The sequence below is a fragment of the Scyliorhinus torazame genome, chromosome 12, assembly GCF_047496885.1.
Source record: "Scyliorhinus torazame isolate Kashiwa2021f chromosome 12, sScyTor2.1, whole genome shotgun sequence".
Classification (NCBI taxonomy): domain Eukaryota; kingdom Metazoa; phylum Chordata; class Chondrichthyes; order Carcharhiniformes; family Scyliorhinidae; genus Scyliorhinus; species Scyliorhinus torazame.
Window position 1 is genome coordinate 44591712 of NC_092718.1, and position 23064 is coordinate 44614775.

At 48.8% G+C, this 23064-nt stretch overlaps 1 protein-coding gene across 1 annotated transcript in view; it reads left to right on the top strand.

The window, feature by feature from the left end:
* LOC140387545 (cation channel sperm-associated protein 2-like) overlaps positions 1-23064 on the top strand; it is a 120420-nt gene that overhangs the window by 19868 nt on the left and 77488 nt on the right. The window contains exons 5-7 of the mRNA XM_072470783.1: positions 8976-9149; positions 10512-10580; positions 11892-12064. Coding sequence (XP_072326884.1) covers positions 8976-9149; positions 10512-10580; positions 11892-12064 — 416 coding nt within the window. The remainder of the gene's footprint in view (positions 1-8975; positions 9150-10511; positions 10581-11891; positions 12065-23064) is intronic.

The window sequence follows — 23064 nt, forward strand, 5'->3', positions numbered from 1 at the left end:
CTCAATCTGTGCTCCCAGTCCCGCCCTCTCCTGCTCCTCCACCTTAGGGAATTCCAGCTGATCCAGAAAGCACATCATTCTCTCCTTCCCTTCCGGGGGCTGAGCTTTATATAATCTTTCGTAGAATACCTTGAACACCCCATTCACTCTCTCCGCTCCCCGCTCCATCTCTCCCTCCTCGCCTCTCACCCCCCCTATCTCCCTCGCTGCTCCCCTCTTCCTCAGTTGGTGGGCCAGCAACCGGCTCGCCTTCTCCCCATATTCATACTGTACACCTTGTGCCTTCCTCCATTGTGCCTCTGCATTACCCGTGGTCAACAAGTCAAATTCTACATGTAGCCTTTGCCTTTCCCTGTACAGTCCCTCCTCTGGTGCCTCCGCATATTGTCTGTCCACCCTCAAAAGTTCTTTCAACAACCGCTCCCTTTCCCTACCCTCCTGCTTTCCTTTATGTGCCCTAATAGATATCAGCTCCCCTCTAACCACTGCCTTCAACGCCTCCCAGACCACTCCCACCTGAACTGCCCCATTGTCATTAAGCTCCAAGTACCTTTCAATACACCCCCTCACCCTTAAACATACCCCCTCATCTGCCAATAGTCCCATGTCCATTCTCCAGGGCGGGTGCTGTTCTTTTTCCTCCCCTATCTCCAGGTCCACCCAATGTGGAGCGTGGTCCGAGATAGCTATTGCCGTGTACTCCGTCCCTGTCACCTTCGGGATCAGCGCCCTTCCCAATACAAAAAAGTCTATCCGTGAATATACTTTATGGACATAGGAGAAAAACGAGAACTCCTTACTCCTAGGCCTGCTAAATCTCCAGGGGGATCCTTATCTTTCTTAAGTAACAGGGTAATCAATGCCTGCCCCAAAGTTTGTGGTAACACCACCTTCCCTATTGCCTCCTCAAACATCCCCACCATCTGCGGTACCAGCTTATCTTTGAATTTTTTAATAATATTCCACCGGAAACCCATCCGGTCTGGCCACCTTCCCCCGACTGCATCCTCCCAATCGCATCTTTTATCTCCTGCTCCACTATTGCCCCCTCTAATGTAGCTCTGTCCTCCTCCTCTAACCTCGGATATTGCAACCCAACTAGAAATTCCTGCATCTCCCGGTCTCCCCCAGGTGGCTCTGACCTGTACAACCTTTCATAGAATTCCTTAATGACCTTGTTAATCTGATCCGGAGCTACCACTAACTTCCCTGCCTGTCCCGCACCTGGACAATTTCCCTTGCCGCAGCCTCCCTACGGAGATGACCCGCCAACATATACCCCGCCTTCTCTCCATGCTCGTAAACTGCACCCCTTGCTCGCCTCAATTGGCGTACCGCCTTCCTGCTAGATAGTCGGTCAAAGCTCGCCTGGAGGTCCTTCCTTTTTTCCAACTTCGCTGGGTCCCCATCTTCTGAATACCTCTTATCTACCTCCAGCATTCCATCTATTACCCTCTGATGCTCCAACCTCTCCTCTTTGTCTCGCCTAGACTTGAATGAGATCACCTCACCCCTCACCACCGCCTTTAAAGCCTCTCAGACAACCACTTTCGACACCCCGTGCGTAATGGAGTGGCGGGAACCACTCCGCACCTTTAGGGGCCAAGCCCTCACCTTGAGGGGCTAGGCCCGCGCCGGAGTGGTTTGTGCTCCACCGGCTGGCGGGAAAGGCCTTTGGTGCCACGCCAGCTGGGGCCGAAAGGTCTTCGCCGGGCGACGCAGGTCGGCGCATGCGCGGGAGCGTCAGCGGCTGCTGACATCATCCCCGCGCATGCGCAGGAGAGGGGGTCTCTTCCGCCTCTGCCATAGTGAAGACCATGGCGAAGGCGGAAGAAAAAGAGTGCCCCCACGGCACAGGCCCGCCCGCTGATCGGTGGGCCCCGATCGCGGGCCAGGCCACCGTGGGGGCAGCCCCCGAGGCCAGATCGCCCCGTGCCCCTCCCAGGACCCCGGAGCCTGCCCGTGCCGCCTAGTCCCGCCGTTCAAAAGGTGGTTTAATCCACGCTGGTGGGACAGGCATTCCAGCAGTGGGACTTCGGCCCATCGCGGACTGGAGTATCGGCGGGGGTGGGCCAGCTGACCGGCGCGGTGCGATTCCCGCCCCCGCCGACAGGCACGGTGCGATTCCTGCCCCCGCCGAATCTCTGGTGGCGGAGACTGCGGGACATGGCGGGGGCGGGATTCACGCCAGCCCCCGGCGATTCTCTGACCCGGCGTGGGGTCGGAGAATCCCGCTACTGGTCCTTCACCCACAAGTGGTTCTCCTGCAACAGCACCATATCTGCTCTCAAACTCTTCAAATGCAAGAAAACTCTCAACCGCTTTACCGGTCCACCCAAACCTGTACATTCCACTTTACCATTTGGACTGGGGTCTCTCAGCCCCCCTTCTATCAGCCTTGACCACAGCCACCTACCCCGCCCTACGGGTGGGATCAGGCCCCACCCCTAGTCACTGTCAGTCAGCTAATCCTCCCCCTCGCCTTCCCAGAAACTCCCAACCACGTCCTCTCAAAACCACTTGTCTCTGCATTCTCCCCCACACCGTCCCCCCCTTCCATTCACATCTCCCAGGCCCAATTCAAGTTTGCCAGTGAGGTGGCCCCTGCCAGAACACCCTCTCTCCACATACCTAGTACAAAACCCAACAGAAATCCCCCCTCCCACACCCAGCCCTTCTAAACAACCAAACATGATAAACTCCAAACAAAGGGGGGAAACCCCAACACATTATCCCACCATCCCCAAACCATCCCCTCCCAACCACAACATACAAAAACAAAGTCCAAACTCAGTTCAGTCCCAATCCGTCAGCCCTCACGAACACCTCCGCCTTCTCCACTGTCTCAAAGTAATAGTCATTGGAGTTATGCTTAACTCTCAACTTCGCTGGGTCGACCACCCTGAACAGCACATTCGCCCTGTTAAAGGCCACCCGCCGTCTTGTGAGCTCCACCTTGACGTCCTCAGATATTCGAATACTACTGCCTTCCCACCTCACCTCTCGATTCTGCTTGGCCATCTCAGCACTTTCTCCTTCATCTGATAGCTGTAGAAACAGACTATCACAGCTCTCAGTGGCGCATTCATCTCAGAGCAACCGGATGAGCTCCATCCATCTCAAAGAGGGTGTTGTTCCCCTCCTCCCCTAACAACTTGCTGAACATTTCCGAAAAGTACTCCGTCGGCCCCCGGCTCTCCAGCCCCTTTTACAGATCCACGATCAGCAAATTCTGCCCCTGTGACCTGTTCTCCAGGTCCTCCACTTTGGCTCTCAGTCCTTTATTACTCTCCTCCACCTTCTGCAGCTCCTCTTTCATCAAGGTGAGCCGGTCGCTGTGCCGCGACAATGCCTCCTCCACCTCCTTCAACACCTCTCCTTGCTCCCGCACCGCCGTCGACATATTTCCAAGAGCCTCCTTTATCGGGGTAAACGTATAGTCCACCATCTGCTGGAGCATTCCCATCATCTTCTTCCCATGCTGCTCAAAAAGCTTGGCAAATTCCGCCGTTCAAACTCCACCGCCATCACCTCGGCCAGCGTGTTCACCATAATGGTTGCAGCCCCACCGGCGAGCTTGCTCCCACCTTTTTTATTCCCACATAACTTCACACCAAACTCAAGGGCCGGGATTCTCCGAAATCCCGGCCCAAGGGAATGGGAACCGGATTTGTAGTCCAGCAACTAAGGTAGCCGATATTCAGGACGCCAAAGCGTGTAGTGAGGCAGTGGGGAAGGGAACACTGACAAAGGAGAGTACTTGCAGGCACGGAGATGGGTTGAAGTGTGTAGACTTCAACGCACGAAGCATCAGGAATAAGGTGGGTGAACTTAAGGCCTGGATTGGTACTTGGGACTACGATGTGGTGGCCATCACGGGAACTTGGGTAGAAGAGGGGCAGAAATGGTTGTTGGAGGTCCCTGGTTAAAGATGTTTCAATAAGATTAACAGCTGCAGAAAGGCAGTTTGAGGAGTATCTGCCTACTGAGGTAATATGGGTTGAAGTCAGAAATAGGAAAGGAGCAGTCACCTTGTTAGGAGTTTTCTATAGGCCCCCCAATAGCAGCAGAGTTGTGGAGGAACAGATTGGGAAACAGATTTTGGAAAGGTGCAGAAGTCACAGGGTAGTAGTCATGGGTGACTTCAACTTCCCAAACATTGAGTGGAAACTCTTTAGATCAAATAGTTTGGATGGGGTGATGTTTGTGCAGTGTGTCCAGGAAGCTTTTCTAACACAGTATGTAGATTGTCCGACCAGAGGGGAGGCAATATTGGATTTGGTACTTGGTAATGAACCAGGGCAAGTGATAGATTTGTTAGTGGGGGAGCATTTTGGAGATAGTGACCACAATTCTGTGACTTTCACTTTAGTAATGGAGAGGGATAGGTGCGTGCAACAGGGCAAGGTTTACAATTGGGGGAAGGGTAAATACGATGTTGTCAGACAAGAATTGAAGTGCATAAGTTGGGAACATAGGCTGTCAGGGAAGGACACAAGTGAAATGTGGAACTTGTTCAAGGAACAGGTACTACGTGTCCTTGATATGTATGTCCCTGTCAGGCAGGGAAGAGATGGTCGAGTGAGGGAACCATGGTTGACAAGAGAGGTTGAATGTCTTGTTAAGAGGAAAAAGGAGACTTATGTAAGGCTGAGGAAACAAGGTTCAGACAGGGCGCTGGAGGGATACAAGATAGCCAGGAGGGAACTAAAGAAAGGGATTAGGAGAGCTAAGAGAGGGCATGAACAATCTTTGGTGGGTAGGATCAAGGAAAACCCCAAGGCCTTTTACACATATGCGAGAAATATGAGAATGACTAGAGCGAGGGTAGGTCCGATCAAGGACAGTAGCGGGAGATTGTGTATTGAGTCTGAAGAGATAGGAGAGGTCTTGAACGAGTACTTTTCTTCTGTATTTACAAATGAGAGGGGCCATATTGTTGGAAAGGACAGTGTGAAACAGACTGGTAAGCTCGAGGAAATACTTGTTAGGAAGGAAGATGTGTTGGGCATTTTGAAAAACATGACGGGATATATCCTAGGATTCTATGGGAAGCAAGAGATGAAATTGCAGAGCCGTTGGCAATGATCTTTTCGTCCTCACTGTCAACAGGGGTGGTACCAGGAATTGGAGAGTGGCGAATGTCGTGCCCCTGTTCAAAAAAGGGACGAGGGATAACCCTGGGAATTACAGGCCAGTTAGTCTTACTTCGTTGTAGGCAAAGTAATGGAAAGAGTACTGAAGGACCTGATTTCTGAGCATCTGGAAAGACACTGCTTGATTAGGGATGGTCAGCACGGATTTGTGAAGGGTAGGTCTTGCCTTACAAGTCTTATTGAATTCTTTGAGGAGGTGACCAAGCCTGTGGATGAAGGTAAAGCAGCGGATGTAGTGTTCATGGATTTTAGTAAGGCATTTGATAAGGTTCCCCATGGTAGGCTTATGCAGAAAGTAAGGAGGCATGTGATAGTGGGAAATTTGGCCAGTTGGATAACGAACTGGCTAACCGATAGAAGTGGATGGCAAATATTCAGCCTGGATCCCAGTTACCAGTGGCGTACCGCAGGGATCAGTTCTGGGTCCTCTGCTGTTTGTGATTTTCATTAATGACTTGGATGAGGGAGTTGAAGGGTGGGTTAGTAAACTTGCAGACGATACGAAGATTGGTGGAGTTGTGGATAGTGAGGAGGGCTGTTGTTGGCTGCAAAGAGACATAGATAGGATGCAGAGCTGGGCTGAGAAGTGGCAGATGGAGTTTAACCCTGAAAAGTGTGAGGTTGTCCATTTTGGAAGGACAAATATGAATGCGGAATACAGGGTTAACGGTAGAGTTCTTGGCAATGTGGAGGAGCAGAGAGATCTTGGGGTCTTTGTTCATACATCTTTGAAAGTTGCCACTCAAGTGGATAGAGCTGTGAAGGAGGCCTATGGTGTGCTAGTGTTTATTAACAGAGGGATTGAATTTAAGAGCCGTGAGGTGATGATGCAGCTGTACAAAACTTTGGTAAGGCCACATTTGGAGTACTGTGTACAGTTCTGGTCGCCTCATTTTCGGAAGGATGTGGAAGCTTTGGAAAAGGTGCAAAGGAGATTTACCAGGATGTTGCCTGGATTGGAGAGTAGGTCTTACGAGGAAAGGTTGAGGGTGCTAGGCCTTTTCTCATTAGAACGGAGAAGGATGAGGGGTGACTTGATAGAGGTTTATAAGATGATCAGGGGAATAGATAGAGTAGACAGTCAGAGACTTTTTCCCCGGGTGGAACAAACCATTACAAGGGGACATAAATTTAAGGTGAACGGTGGAAGATATAGGGGGGATGTCAGAGGTAGGTTCTTTACCCAGAGAGTAGTGGGGGCATGGAATGCACTGCCTGTGGAAGTAGTTGAGTTAGAAACATTAGGGACCTTCAAGCAGCTATTGGATAGGTACATGGATCATGGTAGAATGATATTGTGTAGATTAATTTGTTCTTAAGGGCAGCACGGTAGCATTGTGGATAGCACAATTGCTTCACAGCTCCAGGGTCCCAGGTTCGATTCCGGCTTGGGTCACTGTCTGTGCAGAGTCTGCACATCCTCCCCGTGTGTGCGTGGGTTTCCTCCGGGTGCTCCGGTTTCCTCCCACAGTCCAAAGATGTGCAGGTTAGGTGGATTGGCCATGATAAATTGCCCTTAGTGTCCAGAATTGCCCTTAGTGTTGGGTGGAGGTGTTGACCTTGGGTGGGGTGCTCTTTCCAAGAGCCGGTGCAGACTCAATGGGCCGAATGGCCTCCTTCTGCACTGTAAGTTCTATGATAATCTATGATTCATCTAGGACAAAGGTTCGGCACAACATCGTGGACCGAAGGGCCTGTTCTGTGCTGTATTTTCTATGTTCTATGTTCTATGTTCTATGTTCTAAGTGTTGATCCCGGCGCCAAAACCGGCGCGAGCAACGCCGGCGTCAACGGGCCTCCAGGCCCAGTCATTCTCCCCTTCCTCGGGGGTTAGAAAGCTTCTGACTTTCCTTCTCCTTTCTTCACCATGTTGCCGTTAATAACGCAATAGTGATACAGAATCAGATAAAAAAAACTGTCTTAGCACAGCATTATGCAAAAAACTACTTTCTTGCGATATTTGCCAACTGCTGAGTAAAGATTAGCTTGTGAAGACTTGTGGAGAAGATGTGTGCTGTTTTTGCAGAGAAGTAGCTTGTAACTGACTTGCTTCTCATTCAAAGTGCACAATTTGCATCCTGCTCCAGGGCTTTTATGCCTTTTGCAGTCTTTATATTTTGACATAACTCGCATATAATTAGAGTACTAGACTCCAATGGCAATATAAAAAGCAACAGTTAAATCTTTTCTGGGCTCAAACACCTGAGCTACTTAACACTGGGGGCCAAAAATGGCACAGTCATCCACTCAATTTCTTTTACGTTGGGGTCAAACTCAAATCTAAATCTGCTGATTACTATCACTTCATTCAAGGGAAATTCCGAACTTGTAGCAAGTTCTATACACTTGTGCTGGATGTTTTGAATAAAATCGCTATTTATTAAATCAGAAAAGGACATTAGGTGGCAGTGTTGCCAGTTCCGGAAGCCTCAAATTAATGGGAGATTGTCCAGCCTTAGAAACCTGAGAGGCCTTTATTCTGTAGAGATGGGCAAGTCTCTTGGAGCAAAATGTTACATTCTTTTGCCAGTGAGTTTCCAGGTCTTTGAAGGGGACAGGGAGTTGCTAAACATTCTTTGGGTGACCTGTCCATTGCCCACTTGCCCACTTCCGACCTGGCCTTAATTTTATGAAGGGCGGATCACAGTCGCCCCAATTGACACCCCTAAAGTACCAATGCCAATTACTGCCCAGTTGAGCACCGCTTCCCACCTGACCCAAATTTTGAGGCCAGTGGGAGGAGATCAGGGCCAAGAGGAAAGATCAGCATGTTACCCTGCTCAGGCCCTGGCCAGGAAGGCATGGGGACGCTTCCATCACAAGCCTCCTTTCCACATCGGCAAACAAGTTCTGCTCTCCAAAATACACATACACTCACACTGTTCCCCCCCCGCCCCCCCCCCCCCCCCCCCCCCCATACCCAAATCCCCCCATATCCTTGCCTTCAAACCCCTGGTGTGCCCTCCTCATCTGGCAAGACTCCCACCCCTTTTCACCATCCCCCACTCCATTCTACTCTTGCTGTCTGGGGTTTCCAACCCTCTTGGATTGGCCTGGAGTCACCAGCAACTGAAAGTCAATCTCCCGGTCATTGCTGTGTGACATCATGGAGGAAAATCATTGGGACTTTAATAAAGATTTTTTTTTTGTCATTTTCTTTTTACCAGTTATATAAATATCAAAAATGAGGTGGGGTTGGGGGGGGGGGGGGTCAGTTTGCCTGACAGTAAAGCATCATTCAATTGGGCTTTTTGATTTCCTATTGCCGGCCTAATGCAACAAGGGCAGATGTGTTGGCCAACTAATGGCTGGAATGCGGTGGCAAATCATGTGTTGTAACTTTCAGGAACGTATTTAATCGTTATTGATATCCCGTCGCCTGCCAAGAGACCTGCACACTTACCTCCAGCCTGATTCCAGGACCTGGACTCTGGGGACTGCTTGTTGTCCCAGCAGTTGCCAGCACTTCGGGTGGCGCTGCTGAGACTGCACAGCTACACGCCAGTCAGGTTGGCAGCCGGCTCTCTGGAGCTGGGCTTCCACCCTTGTGCAGTTTGGAAATCTCGCCTCCAGACAATGGACGCTCAATGGGAAACCTCACCATCCATACAAGTCTGCCCTTGTACACTGTAACCACCAAAGCGTTATGGTACATATTTTTCTGGGTACACTTATCACTTAAAATGCGACTTTAAAATTAGAAAGTGAAAAAATTAAAATATTGGAAACACATTTATTGAAAATATATAGAAAAACTCTGAAGGAATAATGGAGTCAATACAAAAAGATTTATAATGATCCTCACTCATTGTTCGTTAGATCCAAAGAAGTTGAACAAGTTGATGATTGAAGATCCCCTGCAGTTGGTGCGTTTTGATTTTAATCCAGTTCGAAATGTAAATATCTCCTCAAACCACAGACAGAGAAACTGTCTTCAGAATCGTTATGTCAAGTATCCACCACTCAACATGTGGGCACAATGGATCCTGGAAAGTATCCTTATCAAATCGATAGCCTATAAAATCTAATTTGTTTTTGTTTTTTGTTTTTCCAAAGGAAAGTTAATATTGCCTCACATGATCTATGTGGTATTTCCAGCCAGTGAAATCTCAGCCAGCCACACATGGTCTCGAGTTTTCCTACCTTCACATTGCTATCTGACCTAATCACACGGTATCTATGTGTGAGGGAGAACAGGGCACTGCATTAAAGTTTCACCCAAAAGACAGTACTTTCATCAGCATAACACTCAGATTCAGATTAAGTGTTTATTTCTCTGGAGTAAGATTTGAACCCTCAACTTTCTGAGTATTGCAGGATGATATGGGACATGTTGAGGCTACAGAGCACTGCTGCAACTACCTCGGACATAAGTTAGAATGTTGTCATCTTGACACACCCTGAAACAATAGCATACAATTGAATGACTCCGACTCCAATGGTTTGGCATTTCAGCATATGCTTTAGCATTGGAGGGTGAACAGTTTTCAGAGCCTCTGCCTGTTTCCCCTGCGATGCTTATACTTGATGTGCTGTTCGTGTACACTGCATCCATGGTTGCTAAAAGGCTTAAGGATGAGCATTCTTTCAGCAATCAGAAAATTGCTTTCACTTTTAGTTCTGTGAATTTCTCTTTCTACGAACTCTCTGTCCAGGAAGCTCCTGATGGAAAGATGCCCCCTTCCAACCCCCAGATCGAGTGAGGCCATTTTTATGTCATTCTGTAGTAGGAGCTTAAAAGCTGCTTCATCAAAGCTGCAGATCACTTCTTTGAGTTGTTTAGCATCCAATCTGCTTGCCCAATAATAGCTTTAAGGGTGGCCAGACGCCCCTTAAGAGCTGTTGACATTCATTAGCCTGTCCATTGACCCCAATGCATCTAGTACATCATCCAATGTGTCCCCAGGACACTGCGACATTATGTTAATTAACTATTACACAATAACAAATGGTCAAAGTGAAACAGTGCTGCCAACACTGCAGCACAATCGCAAAGCCACACCTGTACTGGGAATGTTTCCAAAATAAATTTTTGTTTCACTTTCTCAGTGCGTTAGAGATTTTATTTCGAAAAATGCAGTACTTAGAACATGTTTCTTGAATAAGATTTTAGTGAATGATAATATGGCAAAATGTAACCCCTGCAAGAGGTCAGCAGTGAAAAGCGAGGTTGATATTTACCACTGAATAGTAAGGTTAGAACACATTTGTCTTTTTACTTCTTCATCCCCATTATTTAAAGGTTTCCTTAAATATTTGTTTCCTCAGAATGATTTTAATGTTTTGAATGGAATTCAATTGATTAATGGGCTTGACAAAAATATGCTGTACATTTTCCTGAACAGAATAAAACAGGTTCATTTTTCAGAAACCTTATCCTTTATCTCATTATCCTCAACACTATTGTATTTGGTGTTTTAGTAGGTAAGAGAAAGCAATTTCCCCTCCTTCAATGAAAACTAGATTTAGAATAGGTGCTAGTGCTTGGAGCAAGGATGCTGTCATGAGGCCTTGTACTTGTTTCTTTGCGGAATAAGGTGTTGGTTATGACAAGGCCATGTTCTAGGCATTCTTGTTCTTGGTGTTGGAACCCTACCCACTCTCTGCTGATTACATCTCCCCGGAGGTCTGCGTCCTTCCAACTTTGGTGTTGAAATCAACAAAGATCAGCTTGTTGCTCTTTGAGTCTCAGGCCAAGGATTGTTCAAGGATGGGGTAAAATTCTTCTTTGGACTTGTCTGTAGCTTCCAGTATCCGAATCCCTGCAGTGCAGAAGGAGGCCATTCAGCCCATTATGTCTGCACCGACCCTCTGAAAGAGAACCCTACCTAGGCCCAATCCTCAGCCCTATCCGCGTAACCCACCTAACCTTTGGACACTTAGGGGCAATTTATCATGGCCAATCCACCTAAACTGCACATTGTTTGGACTGTGAGAGGAAAGCAGAGCACCTGGAGAAAACCCACGCAGACACGGGGAGAACATGCAAACTCCCTACAGACAGCCTCACAAGGCCGGAATTGAACCTGGGTCCCTGGCGCTGCGAGGCAGCAGTGCTAACCACTGTGCCACCATGCTGCCCTATTGGGGCATACCCGCTGATGACTGATGTCACAGTTACATTTTTTAAAAAATCATTTAAAAAAAATAAATTTAGAGTACTCAATTAATCTTTTCCAATTAAGGGGCAATATAGCGTGGCCAATCCACCCAGCCGGCGCATCTTTGGGTTGTGGGGGCGAAACCCACAAAAACATGGGGAGAACGTGCAAACTTCACGTGGACACTGATCCAGAGCCGGGATCGAACCTGGGACCTCGGTGCCGTGAGGCAGCAGTGTTAACCACTGCACCACCGTGCTGCCTGACAGTTACATTATTAACATCATCGTGATCATTTAATATATTCATTAACCCATTATTCTACTGTTTACCTTTGGACCATACTAATTTGGTGGTTTTTCAATGTATCTATTGTTATATTTTAACAGCAGGCCGCATCCTTCCAACGGTACTTATCATTTTGGGAGATTTGAAAATCTCAGCTTTGCGTTAAAAGCTCACAATAAGTAACGATGATAGAAATTTATGGAAACTTTGAAACTTTTAAAAGTCTGGTTTACTAAATAAATAAGACATTAGAATTTTGCACCATTTTAGTCAGAGTGTAGGCAGGTAGCCATTTTGTTCACTTTGATAAATTTTTATAATGCTATTATACATGATGCTTTCTCAGATGTCGCTGACAAACCAGGACCAAAGTTTCATGCCATAACGACTATGTTAGTGATCATCGAATGGTGCATTCTTTCAGTTTTGACATGTGAAATCATACTCAGGTGGCTGTATGATTTTGTAAATTTTTGGAAAAGTGGCTGGAACGTGTTTGACTTGATTGTACTGATTACGGTAAGATTTCATCATCTAGTGAATTCCATTAGAATTCTTTAAATCCCCTTCCTCTCACACTCAAATAGAAGCTTCTTTTATTTCCATTCTTGTGACGCCCTGTGTTGCTCTCAGAAATAATATTGCCAATATGGGCCTCTCAGTCCGTACCAGTCCCTTGTCAGTGCTTGTGCCAGGACCTCCTCTCTTGATGTCTGTGGTGACCGCTCTGTGCCAAGATTGCTTACACAGTGCTTACAAGTATTAGCAACATTATCTTCTCATGCCCATTGACTTGATATGGAGATAGACAGATGGATAGATAACTAGGTAAATAGACCAACCCGCCCAGCCACCCCATTCTATACTTCCAGTCGAGAACCTTATTTCTAGGTTGCAAGGCCAAGCTTCTTCAGCCTTCCTTGATTTTTCACACAACCTTGTGGTCATTCCTTGCATGACTTCCAGTACTTGAATATCTTCCTTGTGCCTCAGTGATCAGATGGGAATGTAATTTTCAAAGTGCACTCTAACCATTGTGGAGTTTTGTCAGTTTTCAGCTGCTTTGGCAAAGCCTTTCACAATGTAATGACTTTGTTGTTAACTGCTCTGCATTGGTCGAACATGTCAAGTGTTATGGCTTATAGAACATAGAACATAGAACAATACAGCGCAGTACAGGCCCTTCGGCCCACGATGTTGCACCGAAACAAAAGCCATCTAACCTACACTATGCCATTATCATCCATATGTTTATCCAATAAACTTTTAAATGCCCTCAATGTTGGCGAGTTCACTACTGTAGCAGGTAGGGCATTCCACGGCCTCACTACTCTTTGCGTAAAGAACCTACCTCTGACCTCTGTCCTATATCTATTACCCCTCAGTTTAAAGTTATGTCCCCTCGTGCCAGCCATATCCATCCGCGGGAGAAGGCTCTCACTGTCCACCCTATCCAACCCCCTGATCATTTTGTATGCCTCTATTAAGTCTCCTCTTAACCTTCTTCTCTCCAACGAAAACAACCTCAAGTCCATCAGCCTTTCCTCAAAGTGTCTTTTGACTTTATCCTTAGCTATTTTATTTGTGGAGTCCACATCACTTATGTGCTTCTTTCCAAGGGGAGAACTTTACATTTCTCTCCATGAAATTTGATCTTCTATTTGTCTGCCCACTGACATATTTTATGGAAGTCTCGTGACACAGTGGTTAGTTTCCCTGCTTTTGAGCCAGATGCTCCAGCTTCAAATCTTACTTATGGATTTGAAGGATAAGGAAGGTGCATTCAGAACGCGGCCAAACAGATTGAGTATCAAACTGCAAATCCTTCCAACACACGGCAATGGCAGGTGGTAAGAGCGGGTGTGCGTCCTGATCAGCCATGTGATGGAAAGGAAGTTGGAGACTTCACCATCGCAATTCATAGTTCCAGGCTACAACATGCATGTAAAAAGTGCACGTTGCCATAACAACTCAGACTCCCTGGGTGAACTGCAACACGCCACCAGCGCATATTTTATCCATCACATTCTGGAACCTCTAAACTGCCACGTCCAATTTTACTGAACCGGCTTTTTTGAACACATTGCATTGGGTTTCTGAAGCTAGGTCATTTATAAAAATTTGCAAAAGTTAGTGCTCCCAACACCAAGCCATGGGCACTCTCCTCGATAACTAACCTCACACTGACATTATGCCAATGGTGACTCCTAATTGCTCTCCACCCTTTGCCAAATTCTTATCAATTCTCAGGGACCCCATTCCTTTAAATTAAACTGTGCCTGAACATATTTGTAAATTACAGTACTCTATTGAGATGTTGGGCAGGATTCTCCGATCCCCCCCAGGGTCGGAGAATTGCCGGGGGGTGGCGTGAATCCTGCCCCCGCCGGCTGCCGTATTCTCCAGCACGAGGGTTTTGGTAGGGGTGGGAATCGCGCCGCGCCGGTCAGTGACCGCTGGCAGCGCCCCCGCCCCCTCCGGCGATTCTCCGGCCCGCGATGGGCCAAATGGCCGCCAGTTTTCGGCAGGTCCCGCCGGCGTAAATCACAACAGGTCCTTACCAGCGGGACCTGGTTCCATGGGCAGCCTCCGGGGGGGGGGGGCACGGGGGGATCTGGCCCCGGGGGGTGCCCCCACGGTGGCCTGGCCCGCGATCAGGGCCCACCGATCCGTGGGCGGGCCTGTGACGTGGGGGCACTCTTTCCCTCCGCATCGGCCGCTGTCAACCTCCGCCATGGCCGGTGCAGAGAAGTAACCCCCTGCGCATGTGCTGGGCTGACGCCAGCACACGCCGGCACACCCGCGCGTGTGCCAACTCGCGCCAGCTGGCGGAGGCCCTTCGGCATCGGTTGACGTGGCGCCAAGCCCTTCCGCGCCGGTTGGCGCGGCGCCAAACACTCCGGCGCCGGCCTAGCCCCTGAAGGTGTGGAGGATTCCTCACCTTCGGGGCGGCCCGACGCCGGAGTGGTTCATGCCACACTTCGGCGCCGGAGTGGCCCGCCCTGCCGGTTCGTGGAGAATCCCGCACGTTGTCTACCCCAGAGTCTGTTTTGCTTTTTCATTCCTTAAGAAGCACGGAGATTTGTCAGACAGACTCTTCTCACCCTAAATCTAGGTGGGATACAATTGTGCAGATAATCATAGAATTTACAGTGCAGAAGGAGGCCATTCGGCCCATCGAGTCTGCACCAGCCCTTGGAAAGAGCACCCCATCTAAGCCCATACCTCCACCCCACCCCAACACCCGCCCTATCCCCGTAATCCCACCCATCCTTTTTTGGACACAGAGGGCAATTTAGCATGGCCAATCCACCTAACCTGCAGCACGGTAGCATTGTGGATAGCACAATTGCTTCACAGCTCCAGGGTCCCAGGTTCGATTCCGGCTTGGGTGGGATCACTGTCTGTGCGGAGTCTGCACATCCTTCCCGTGTGTGCGTGGGTTTCCTCCGGGTGCTCCGGTTTCCTCCCACAGTCCAAAGATGTGCAGGCTAGGTGGATTGGCCATGATAAATTGCCCTTAGTGTCCAAAATTGCCCTTAGTGTTGGGTGGGGTTACTGGGTTATGGGGATAGGGTGGAGGTGTTGACCTTGGGTAGGGTGCTCTTTTCAAGAGCCGGTGCAGACTCGATGGGCCGAATGGCCTCCTTCTGCACTGTAAATTCTATGATAATCTATGATGATAATCTTTGGACTGTGGGAGGAAACCGGAGCACCCGGAGGAATTCAACGCAAACATGGGGAGAACGTGCAGACTCCGCACAGACAGTGACCCAAGCCAGGAATTGAACCTGGGACCCTGGAACTGTGAAGTAACTGTGCTAACCACTATGCTACCATGCTGCCCACATGATAATCCCTCAAGTTTACTCTTGGCAACGTCACATCGAATGAAATCAAGATCAGTGGGTCTGTAGTTTCCAGTGTCTGTTTTGTCTCTCTTTTTGAATATGGGCATTATATCCAATCTGTGTCCAATTTACTGATACCTCACCCATGTCTAGTAAGCAACTCCCTAGGCGTATCAGATTCTTACATATCTTCTCTTCTCTCTTAGTATCCTGGGATAAATATCATCCAATGATGCTTATGTGTTTTGAGGCTTTTTAAAGTGTTTTATGACTTCCATAGAATCATCATAGAATTTACAGTGCAGAAGGAGGCCATTCTGCCCATCGGGTCTGCACTGACCCTTGGAAAAAGCATCCTATTTAAGCTCACACCTCCACCCTATCCCCGTAAACCCAGTAACCCCACCTAATCTTTTGGACTCTTATGGTCAATCCATATAACCCGCACATCTTTGGACTGCGGGAAGAAACTGGAGCAGCAGGAGGAAAACCATGGAAACACGGGGAGAACGTGCAAACTCCACTCAGACAGTCACCTGAGGCAGGAATTGAACCTGGGACCCTGGAGCTGTGAGGCAGCAGTGCTAGCCACTGCCACCGTGCTGCCTCCTTACTTGTATCATCTTACTTGTGTCATCAAAGTTGTTCATTTGGTTCAGGTTTACCTCTGTTTCGGGCAGCGTAAAGCACTAATTCATAATAATTACTGTTTTATGTTCATACTCCATTTCAACCCTGTTCACATCGTTATGGTTTTCATATCTTAAAATAGCTTAATAAAAGCAAAATACTGCGGATGCTAGAAATCTGAAATAAAAACTGAAAATGCTGGATAAGCTCAGCAGGTCTGGCAGCATCTCTGGAGAGAAAAACAGAGTTACTATATCGAGTCTGTATGACACGTCGACAGAACTACTGCAGAAGGGTCATATGGACTTAAAACGTTAACTGTGTTTTTCTCTCTGCAGATGCTGCCAGACCTGCCAACTTTATCCAGCATTTTCAGTTTGAATAGTTTAATCTTGTTTAAAATTTTCTGCCATGATTCTTTTGAAGTTCCTCTTTTTTATTCATTTGTGAGATGCAGGCATCATTGTCAAGGCCGGCATTTTTTGTGCATGCACTATTGTGATTGAGACGGTACTAGTGAGCTGCCTTCTTGAATTGATGCAGTCCGTGTGGTGTAGGTGTATCCAAAGTGCTTCCAGGGAGAGAGTTCCAGGAATTTGACACAGCATTAATGAAGGAATGACAATATATTGCCGCGTCAGGATAGTGTGTCATTTGGAGGGGAGCTTGCAGGTGGTGATATTTCCATACCTGATGCCTTTGTACTTAAATGGTAGAGATTGTGGGTTTGGAGAGTGGTATTGAAGAGTTCTTGATGATTTTGCACTTTGCATGCTGTCATGAATTTGCCTAGCAACAGCAGTAAAACAAATTTAACAAAACCTAATAGGCAGCACGGTAGCATTGTGGATAGCACAAATGCTTCACAGCTTCAGGGTCCCAGGTTCAATTCCGACTTGGGCCACTGTCTGTGCGGAGTCTGCACATCCTCCCTGTGTGTGCGTGGGTTTCCTCCGGGTGCTCCGGTTTCCTCCCACAGTCCAAAGATGTGCTGATTGGGTGGATTGGCCATGCTAAATTGCCCATAGTGTCCAAAATTGCCCTTAGTGTTGGGTGGGGTTACTGGGTTATGGGGATAGGGTGGAGGTGTGGACCTTGGGTGGGGTGCTCTTTCCAAGAGCCGGTGCAGACTCGATGGGCCGAATGGCCTCCTTCTGCACTGTAAATTCTTTTTTTTAATTAAATATTTTATTGAAAATTTTTGGTCAACCAACACAGTACATTGTGCATCCTTTACACAATATTATAACAACACAAATAACAATGACCTATTTTATAAACAAAAAATGAATAAATAATAAATAGCAAAAATGAAAACTAGCCCTAATTGGCAACTGCCTTGTCACAAGTAACTCTCTCCAAAAATATAATTTAACAGTCCAATATATAATTATCTGTAGCAACGACCTATACATACTATACAGTATATATTAACAACCCTGAGAGTCCTTCTGGTTCCTCCTCCCCCCCCCCCCCCCCCCCCCCCCCCCGCAAACCAGCCCTTTCCAGTTCTTAGAGGCTCTTAACGCCACGGCCAATGGCTCTATGGCCAGAGCGAACAGTAATGGGGAGATGGGGCAGCCTTGCCTCGTCCCTCAGTGTAATTCAAAATACCCCGACCTCAGCTGGTTCGTACGCACACTCGCTACTGGTGCCTGATAGAGCAACCGCACCCAGTCAATAAAGCCCTCACCAAACCCAAACCTTCCCAGCTCCTCCCACAGGTAATTCCACTCCACTCGATCAAAAGCCTTCTCCGCATCCATCGCTACCACCCCCTCCGCCTCCTCTCCTTCTGAGGGCATCATAATAACATTTAGAAGCCTTCGAACATTGGCCTTGAGTTGCTTGCCCTTAACAAATTCCGTCTGGTATTCCCTATCACCCCCGGGACACAATCCTCTATCCTTGTGGCCAGTATCTTAGCCAGCAGTTTGGCATCCACATTCAGTCGAGAAATTGGCCTGTATGACCCGCATTGCTCCGGATCCTTCTCCCATTTCAGGATCAATGAAATCGGGGCCTGCGACATTGTTGAGGGGAGGACTCCCTTCTCTCTTGCTTCATTAAATGTCCTCACCAGCAGTGGGCTCAATATCTCTGAAAACTTCTTATAGAATTCCACCGGGTAGCTGTCAGGCCCCGGGGCCTTGCCCGACTGCATGCCCTCCAGCCCCTTGATTGTTTCCTCAATCTCAATTGGGGCTCCCAGCCCCTCCACCAGGTCCTCCTCCACCCTCGGGAACCTCAACTGATCCAGAAATTGCCTCATCCCCTCCACCCCAGCCGGAGGTTCAGACTCATCTCATTTACTGTAAAAGCCCTTAAACACCTCATTCACCCACGCTGTGTTAAGGACAGTATTACCGTCTCTACTCTTTACTTTACCTATCTCCCTGGCTTCCTCTCTTTTCCTGAGTTGGTGCACCAACATTCTGCTTGCCTTTTCCCCGTACTCATAGATCGCCCCCCTTGCCTTCCCCAACTGTTCCACTGCTTTCCCTGTGGCCAACAGCCCAAACTCCACCTGTAACCTCCACCGCTCCCTCAGTAGCCCCACGTCCGGGGCCTTCGAGTATCTCCTGTTCACCTGGAGTATCTCCTCCACTAATCTATCCCTCTCAGCCCGGTCCACCTTTTCTCTGTGGGCCCGTATCGAGATTAATTCCCCTCTGACCACTGCCTTCAAAGCTTCCCAGACCGTCGCTGCAGAGACCTCCCCTGAATCATTTGTTTCCAGGTAGTTCTGGGTGGACTTGTTAACCCGCCCACAGATCGTTTCGTCCGCTAGCAACCCCACAACCGGTCTCCACAGCGGGCGTTGCCCGCTCTCCACACCAACTCATAGATCCACCCAATGCGGGGCATGATCCGACACTGCGATTGCCGAGTACTCAGTATCCACCACCTCCGGTATTAGCCCCCTGCTCAGAACAAAAAAGTCGATGTGAGAGTATACCTTGTGGACATGTGAAAAAAAGGAAAACTCCTTCGTCCTCGGCCGTGCAAACCTCCATGGGTCTACTCCCCCCATCTGTTCCATAAAACCCTTCAATTCCTTTGCCGCAGCCGGCCTCCTCCCTGTTCTGGATTTTGACCGGTCCAATTCCGGATCAATGACTGTGTTGAAGTCGCCCCCCCCCCCCCCCCCCCCCCCCCCCCCCCCCCCCCCCCCCCGCCCATGATCAGGTTATGTGACTCTAAGTTTGGGATCTTACCTAACACCCGCCTCATAAATTCTACGTCATCCCAATTTGGAGCATATATGTTCACAAGTACCACTCGCACCCCTCCAGCTTCCCACTCACCATTATGTACCTACCCCCCTTGTCTGACACGATCCTCCCTGCCTCGAATGCCACTCGTTTGCTGATCAAGATCGCTACCCCCCTGGTCTTTGAGTCCAGTCCTGAGTGGAACACTTGGCTAACCCACCCCTTCCTCAATCTCATCTGATCTGTAACCTTTAGGTGTGTCTCTTGTAGCATTGCCACGTCCGCCTTCAGTTCCCTCAAATGCACGAACATGCGAGACCTCTTGACCGGCCCATTCAGTCTTCTGACGTTCCATGTGATCAGCCTGGACGGGGGGGCTTCCAACCTCCTCCACCCCTCCTGCCGACTAGCCAAGCCTCGAGCTCGCGCCCTCTGCTTCCTCGAGTCCCCACTCGGGCTGTCGCCATTCCCGTCCTCCCCATTTGTCCCCTAGCACTAGCTTCCCCACCTTCCCTCCCCCACCTAGCAACAACACTAGAAACCCAATCCCCCGAGTCAAGCTACAGCTTAACACCCGCTCACCCCCCACTGAGCTTCCGAGAGTCAGCTGACCCGTGCTGACTCGTTAGCTCTCGCCTCTGGCACCAAGCAGTCTGTCTCCCTATTGTATTCTCCTCTCCGCCCCCCCACATGAATAAACATTTTAAAAGCATCACATTCCCCAGTAAACAAACAACAGAAAAAACAGTGAAGTGACAGTCACTTTCGAAAAATAGTCACCCAAAAAGCAGAACTAAATTCAAAGCCCATCCCCCCCTCTAACAAGGTCCTTGCAAGACTGATCAACCTTTAAACATCCACACAGCCCATTATTTCACACAGCGCTACTAAATTTATACAATCCAGCACCACAAATCGCTGCCACAGTACTTCTCCAAGGCTTAAGTGTCTTTTAATTCGCCTCCAGCTTCATTTCTTCAATAAAGGTCCATACTTCGTCTGGCGTTTCAAAGTAGAAGTCCCGATCCTCATGTGTGACCCACAGACGGGCTGGGTACAGCATCCTGAACTTCACCCCCTTCTTAAAGAGGGTTGATTTTGCCCGATTGAACCCAGCTCGCCTCTTGGCCAATCCGCACCCAGGTCCTGATAGATGCGCAACTCAAAGTTCTCCCACTTCCTGCTCCGTTCTTTCTTGGCCCACCGCAAAATGTGTTCCTTATCCATGAAACGGTGAAAACGTACCACCATGGCCCTCGGCGACTCGTTCGCTCTGGGCTTCCTCGCGTGGGCTCTGTGCGCTCTGTCCAATTTCAGGGACCGAGGGAACGCCCCAGCCCCCATCAACTTCTGCAACTGATTTCCGCCCCGCCAGCTGGCAGAAAAGACCTTTGGTGCCCCGCCAGCTGGCGCGGAAATGACATCTCCAGACGGCGCATGCGCGGGAGCGGTAGCGGCCGCTCACGGCATCCCCGCGCATGCGCTGTGGAGGGAGTCTCTTCCGCCTCCACCATGGTGGAGACCGTGGCGAAGGCGGAAGGAAAAGAGTGCCCCCACGGCACAGGCCCGCCCGCGGATCGGTGGGCCCCGATCGTGGGCCAGGCCACCATGGGAGCACCCCCAGTGGGACTTCGGCCCATTCGGGCCGGAGAATGGCGGGGGGGGCCCGCCAACCGGCGCGGCGCGATTCCCGCCCCCGCTGAATATCCGGTGCCGGAGAATTCGGCAAACGGCAGGGGCGGGATTCACGCCAGCCCCCGGCGATTCTCCGACCCGGCGGGGGGTCGGAGAATCTCGCCCCTGATTCCGAACCACTTGATCAATCGAAGCCTTAATCGGGTCCAGCGTGTCCTTCTTCAGCTTGGCGAAGCAATCCTCGAAAAACTTCACTAGCTGCTCCGTCGACTACTGTGTCGTCTCCCCGCGGCCCATGCTCTCCGCCATGCTGTCCCGTGTTACCAGCTCTGCTTGCGGCGCCCTTATTGGATTTTGTCATCTCACACGGCCACTTCTGGTCCAATTCTCCATACACCGGAGGGGGATTTCTCCTTACTGTCTCACTCTTCACTGATTTATCCCATAAAATCCGGAAAAAAAACAGGGGAAAAAGATCCAAAAGTCCGTTACAGGCGGGAGCTATCAAATGTGTGACCTGCTCCTCCATGGCTGCCACCGGGAGTCTCATCGTGTGACAGTTATAAGCTAGTTTTAACTTATTGATTTATTTACTTTGTATGTTGTTTGGGAAAATGGGGGAGTCTTGCGGCGTTCAGGTATCATAGATATATTTTGGAATAAGCAGTATGTTCAGCATAAACGGTGTGTGTGTTCATATTCATATACCTTAATTGTTTGAGAGTTGACTTGTTTGTGTGTTTTCTCTTTACTTTAATAAAGTCTTTAATCATTGTCACACGTCGACTGGGCTGTTTATTCTCACTGGAGTTTCATTTGTCTCCTCACACCAAAACAAAACTAACCGTCACAAGCGCATGTTCCAAGTTGTGATGCCCTTGCAGATAACATCAATGTGAATCGTGGCACCGCTGACCATTCTTTAACATGTTTCTTCACTTTCTTACAGTCATCCAAGTGAATCTCCTCCCTTTTTCCTTCTTGGATTTGTCGAGGTTGTTTTTCCTCTTCATTCCAATTATTTTGTCTATATTCTCAGGATCCCACTTGTTTAATCTCAGTTTATTTGTGTTAAGTATGCATTTATCCTTTCTGTTCAGAATTATACCTTTGAATGTATTGTGTTTGTTTCCACTGAGACTGTTGAGGAACTAGCTCTAATTTTTTGCTTCAGCTGTTCCCTTGTTTCCTAGAATTTAGCCCTATTCAATGTATGTGGCGCACAAAGACTCCGTGAGACAAATAGAGTGAAGTCGATGAGGCTTTATTAAGCGTGTCTGTTCCCCAGCAGCCCGATAGTAAACTGGCATGCGGGGGAAGGCACCGGCTATTATACTTCGCCTTCAGGGCGGTGTATGAGGTCAACGGCCAACCAGGACCCGGGATCTGTCAGCCAATGACATTAGGGCTTCCAGTCCCACATGACCCTCAATACATACTACCACATTCACCCCTTGTCAAAAATGAACCCGGCGGGGTGATGCTTCGTATGGTGGTAAGGGTTTACAGTACTGGTCCTGGGAGGAGAGAACAGTTACATGGTAGTACCGTATTGGACAGTATCGTCCTGTTACAACTATTTACTATCGGGCTGCTGGGGAACAGACACGCTTAATAAATTGTGGCGCACAAAGACTCCGTGAGACAAATAGAGTGAAGTCGATGAGGCTTTATTAAGCGTGTCTGTTCCCCAGCAGCCCGATAGTAAACTGGCATGCGGGGGAAGGCACCGGCTTCTTATACTTCGCCTTCAGGGCGGAGTATGAGGTCAACGGCCAACCAGGACCCGGGATCTGTCAGCCAATGACATTAGGGCTTCCAGTCCCACATGACCCCCAATACATACTACCACAATGTATATACTTGTTTTCTGGTCTTTGGTGTCAAGAGGATCCACATCAGTCAGTGAAGTAAAACTAAGACATAGAGATTTCCCATGCTGAGACAGTTTATTAGCTTTGATCAGTGTCAATACTCTTCACTTTCTACCCAGTGTCCCAGTTATTTCCCTGGTTTCTGGAACTTTTTATTCTTTAGCCTTTCTGTCCTTGTGTGTTGTCCTGCCTGTTCCAGCAATTTCTGTGGAAAGCCTTTTATCTCTCGTGTTACGACACCCTGGGCTAGTGCACAGTTAATTCCAGCCCCACTTGACCCAGAGTCACAACATAATTGAAATTAACAATTAATT